General features: G+C 38.0%; 1 protein-coding gene across 1 annotated transcript; it reads right to left on the bottom strand.

The window, feature by feature from the left end:
* Positions 1-4,194: 4,194 nt before the first annotated feature.
* LOC115875781 lies at positions 4,195-5,502 on the bottom strand. The gene has a single exon (XM_030891286.1). It carries the CDS (start codon positions 5,500-5,502, stop codon positions 4,195-4,197), a length of 1,308 nt encoding a protein of 435 aa, XP_030747146.1.
* Positions 5,503-5,780: the final 278 nt, after the last annotated feature.

Genomic DNA, 5,780 nt, shown 5'->3' with positions numbered 1-5,780 from the left:
TTTTTAGTTATTAGTTTCAGTGTTTGATTCTGGATAGTTTATGATTTATTATGTATCATCATTATGTTAATTATGTATCATCGTTATGTTAATTATGTATCATCATTATGTTAATTATGTATTATGATTCTATTGCTAGCTTATTGTATTATTATGAATTTCTTATGTTCTTTATGTCATTGTTATATTTCTTATGTCATTATTATGTTTATTATGTTTCTAATTTTGCTATAAATCTATTGTTATTTATTATCGATCGGGGCGATCGAGTGTCAGGTTGGCCGATCTGTTAGAGATATATTACAATCGATCTCTATAACAGTAGATTGTTTATTTACAGGTGACAATTTTGTATTGACGTTTTTAGTAACAAAGTTGTCAGAAGTTTAAATATTTAGAGAGAGAGAGAGATATGTGTTAAAGACGCATCGACTGTAGAGTCTTTTAGCGTCACTTTATCCCATTATTTATATATTTTTATATATGTCGATATGTATATGTCTTTATATAATCCAACATAGCCTTGTTATTTTGGTAGGAAAGGGCTACCTCAGGGTTATCCACGATACCGTGTTGTCTTCGTTTTAACGTGTTCTTTGGGCATTCAAAGATAATGTTTGACAGATATTGGAAGATTACATGTTTCACAAATGGGCTGATTCTGTCCTTTAAGGAGGTGTTCATGGGTAAGTTTCGTGTGTCCTAAACGAATTCTAGTGAGCACAACGAAATCTCTTCTAGGTAAGTTAATTACATTATTTTCAAAATAGTCCCTTTTGATTTCATGAAGCTTATTATCATTCATATCTAAGTCCTATTCTAGTTGGATTATATTATCGATCATATGTTTGCCATAATTCTTTAGATCTTGCACGGAGAAAACAAGGTTGGTTTTATGAGGGTTGGGACTTGAAATGCAGCCAAGTAGTCAGCTCTGTCATTGCCAGGAATTCCTATGTGGCTCGGAAGCCAAAGGAAAGTGACGCTGTAGTGGTTGATATTGGCCTTCTGTAGAAGCATTTTGATTGCTATAACTAGTGGATGGTTGGAGTAGAAAGAGGAAATACTTGAAATGGAACTCAATGAATCGGTAGCCACGACCCATCTCTTATAGCTGGAGGTCAATATATGTTGAATGGCCTTAAATATTGCAAAAAGTTCTGCTGAGAATATTCCCGTTATGGGACTTAGTGAGAAACACATTTCTTTATCAAACGTATGAAAGCCACTCCAGTGTGCCTATCAGTTTTCGAGCCATCGCCATCGGTGTAAACCAGTCGATGACTCTTATACTTCGAGTTGATGAGATCTTTGAATTGTGCTCTTATAGTGAGATGTGAGCATTCCTTTTTGTTGTGGACTTTGAGTGATAGGTCAAGCGAGAGTGGATGCAGACTCCATGGGGGAAACATACGGGAGAATGGCGCAATATTGAAAGGAGGAGGCAAATCGATTGACAGTCTTTCCTTTATATCTACATAACGGTGGTGTGATGCTGATTGCTACTGTTTGATTGCTATGTTTGATTTGGGGGTAAATAATTTTGAAGAATTTTTTTGTGATTAGGGTGTTCCAGATTAACATGTAGACCAAACCCATATGCTAATAGGTGTCGTTCTCTAATATAATTTAGTGTGAGTTGTTCTGATTCACACATTAAGCTTGGTATGGGACTCGTGTGAAAAGCGCCCAGTGATTTCCTGATTCCCGTGTTATGTACCACGTTCAGCTTATTTAAATAAGACCGCGGTGCAGACGCGTAAAGTTGAGACCCGTAATTGATTCTGGATAAGACACAAGCATTGTACACCCTCAAAAGAGAAACATGATCTGACCCCCAGGTGGTGCCAGATAGAATTTTAATAATATTAAGATTAGTTTGGCATTTAGAGATTAAGTTGCTGATATGGGTTCAAATTGAGAAGTGTGTCAAAGGTAATGCCAAGAAATCGTTGTTCATGCTGGGAGTTTATTCGTTCAGAGCCAATATATAGATTAACGGTCTTCGAGCAGTTTCTTTGGCGGCAGAAATGAACTGCAGCCGATTTGAAAGCAGAAAGGGATAAGTTTTTCCCCGTACACCATTTTGTAAGTTTATTTAGTGAAGTTTGTATGATGTTCTGACTGTATCCTGCTTCCGTAGAGGAATGATATATTACGATATCATCCGCGAACATTCTGAGAGAAACCCGTTTATCCAATGATGATCTGATATCGTTCACAGCAAGAAGAAATAACGTCGGGCTAATAGACGAACCCTGTGGGATTCCGCCATTGTGTGGGAAGATCTCAGAGACTGCATGCCCAATTCGAACCTTAAAGAATCTATCGCTCAAGAAACTATTTACGAATTTAAACATATTTCCCGTAATATCGAATTTTGTCAGGCTATACAGTATTGTGGCGTGATCAATATTATCGAAAGCTTTATCTATGTCAAGGAAAGCCGCTGTCAGATGTTTTTTAAATCTCATCGAATCTTGAACATCTATCTCAAAGCCAATTAGATGATCAATTGCGGATCTGTCTTTTCTATATGCAAACTGGTCTGGTAGTAAATGACCATGTTATTCTAAGTACCAGCTTAGGCGGAAGTTTATTATTTTCTCAAGAATCTTACATAAATGTGGCGTAAGGCTGATGGGCCTGTAGGCATCTGGATTGGTGATGGTTTTACCCTGTTTATGAATGGGCAAAGGATTGATGTTTTCCATGCTGTGGGAATATATGATGCATCCCAGATTTTATTAAATAATTCAAGTATGCAGTTAAGTCCAGACGCGGCGGCAGGTTTTTAATCATACTTATTCTGATACCATCCAATCCTGGGGAGGTATCTTTGCTGCGGTGTAATGCATAAGTCAGTTCAGAGAGTGATAAAGGTAAATTGTACACCATATTCTTTGAGTTAGGTGTGCTTATATGAGTTGGCATATAGTGTCGGACGGGAATGAAGTTATATAAGTTGTTGTAATGGGTGGCAAATACCTGCGAGATATCCTTGGGGTCTGTCACCCATTCATTATTAGACAATATGCCGGTTATATTCCTTGAGGGTCTGCCCTTTAAGCTGTTAATTTTGTTCCAGATAACTTTGCTAGGCGTGCACTCATTTATAGAAGAAGTAAACTCATTCCAACTGGATTTTTTGGCTTTTTTAATAGTAAGTTTTGATAGTGCTCTCATTTTCTTGTATTTGGTAAAGTTTTCAGGAGTTGGGTGATGTTTGAACCGATTGAGTGCAGTTTTGCGCATTTTAATACATTGCTTACAGTCCTCATTCCACCAGGGAACGGGATCTTTATTTATGTTACAGTTAAATTTTGGGATTGAGAGTTCTGCTGCTTTAAGTATAGCTGTTGTGATGCTAGAGGTTGCCTCGTCAATGCTTAGTTGTGAGATTTTAGGGGGTATAAATATGTTATTATACTTTAACCAGTCAGCCTTATAAGTGTTAAATTTGGGTATTTCAGTACTGGCAGTTGACCAGTTGACAGGTGCAAGCATGGTAGGTATATGATCGCTACCATAGGTGTCATCCAGTGTGCTCCAATGGAAAGAAGAAGCAAGCGAAGAACTGGCTAGTGTCAGGTCAAGATTAGAGAAGGACGCCGTGCTTGATGAAATGAATGTGTGAGATCCATCATTAAATAAATGCAAGTGAAGGTTTTCTATAATATTAGCAATTGCTGCACCTCTACGGCTAGTTGAGTTAGAGCCCCAAAGAGAGTTATGAGCATTCATATCTCCAACAATTATGAATGGTGTAGGGAGCTGGTTTAGTAGGTTTTAAACATATCAGTTAGCTTAAAAGACGGGGGTATATAGAGACTGCACACAGTAACTTTCATGGGAAGATATGTCGAAACCGCGCATGCTTCCAGTGGTGACGTGATTTGAATATCAGTGTATGGTAGAGAATTATGTATCAAGAGGGCAACGCCACCCGATGCTCTAGCACAATCTATGCGGTCTTTCCTGATGATATCGAAAGCCTTTACGGAGAATTTATTAGATGGCTTAAGGTTAGTTTCTTGAAGGGACAGGATTTTTGGACGATAGAGTCCCAATATAATCTTAATTTCTTCGAAGTGTGTATTAATCCCATTACAATTCCAGTGAATTATTGCATCGAAGATGATGAAAGTGTATCAATCTTCTCATAGTTTTTTGTGTTGGTTATATGTTTTATATTTAATTTCTTTGTAGTGGGTTTGGGATTATTTGGTTCAGTAGTATTAGAATTGCTTTTTTGTTTGGACGAGACTTTAGTTGATTTGGTGGAGCTTGTGTCTGAGGATTTTGATTTTGATGAGCAATTTGAATTGATTGAGGAGGAAGAATTTGATTTTTTGATAGTGTGAGCACCAGTGGAGGCTCGGGAAAGGGTAACTGGAGTATTTTTATGGGTAGAAGCTGTGGAAGGGATAGGTAATATTGGAGGGGGAGGGAGAGGGGTAATAAATTTATCATGTTTGATGGGGATTTGTTTTGATTTGGAGGATTGTTGGGACGGGGTTTCAATGGGGAGCCTGGGAGTGGACGTTTGAGAAGGTTTTTTTGTTGTGTAGTTGTTTTAATTGCTGACATGATTTCTGCATAGGATGGCCCATATTTTGAAGGGTTACTTTCTATTGCTTTTTTCACTTCAAAGTAGCTTAGTTTTTCAGTGACTTTAACTTTCTGTATCATGGTTTCTTTCTTATAGATGACGCAACCTTTATATCTAGGGGAGTGATTCTCGCCGCAATTGACGCAATAAGGGGGCGGATTACAATCACTTTCGTGCTTGTCTTTTCCACAAGATGGGCATGTGGCTTCGTATTTACAGTATGTGGAAAGGTGTCCTATTCTTTGGCAGTTAAAACATCTTCTTGGGTTTGATATAAATTGTCTTACTTTACAGCGACGATAGCCTACATAAAAATATGCTGGTAGAGTTAAACTGTGTAGAGTAATAATGTACGTGTTCGTAAGTTCACCATTTACTTTCCGTTTGATTTGGGTTATGTCAATCAGATTTTGTTCTGAGCATTCATCAAGTATTTCTTGCTTATCTTTACAATATTGCAGGTCACTACAGGATATGACTCCTTTAATGTTATTTAGTGAAGGATGTGAGGTAACTCTGCACTCTAAATTGCCAATCTTATTAATTTCAAAAAGTTTGTTTGCATGCTGCGGATCGAGTAGTTCAATTAGTAAATCGCCGCTTCGCAATTTGCTAACATTTTTATACTTCGGAACTTTCTCTATAATATTTTTATGTATGACAAAAGGAGACATAGTACTAAAGCTATTAGTTTCCAAATTTGGACGTATCAGAAAAAATTTATCATGTTTTGTGATGTCATCAACCTCACTAGACGAGTCAGATGTGCTAGCTCTAAATCTTTTATAATTTCTTGAACTCTGATCACCAGTTTGAGAAAAAGGCGCACTGGCCTGGTTATCCACCAGTTTTGCCTTGGAAGGTAATTTAGGAAAATCTGAAATATTCATATTGTTCCCACGAGCAGCTAGGGAAAAAGAAGTCGATCCAATCAGAGTCCCGCTTGACCAGACAAGGCTAATTACTGCCAGATTTCGCCTGGTGTCTGACAGGAACCGTTCGAGACTTAACAGCAGAGCCATTCATCCCCTGAGCACGGTATCTAACACCTTAGGATTGCTATAATGCTAACATATAGGACAATACAGGACATCACAAACGGACTAGCGTACCTCGGGGTCGTCAGATCCCGTACAATGTGACCTTTTAGCCTCAAAGTCCCCTGAGG

Source organism: Sitophilus oryzae, unplaced genomic scaffold, assembly GCF_002938485.1.
Source record: "Sitophilus oryzae breed Bouriz unplaced genomic scaffold, Soryzae_2.0 scaffold_1058_pilon_pilon, whole genome shotgun sequence".
NCBI classification, from domain to species: Eukaryota; Metazoa; Arthropoda; class Insecta; order Coleoptera; family Curculionidae; genus Sitophilus; species Sitophilus oryzae.
This window is presented reverse-complemented; position numbering and strand designations above follow the sequence as displayed.

What these genes read in the sequence shown, in the direction of transcription:
- LOC115875781 (XM_030891286.1), bottom strand. Translation starts at nt 5,502, where the DNA reads ATGAATATTTCAGATTTTCCTAAATTACCTTCCAAGGCAAAACTGGTG.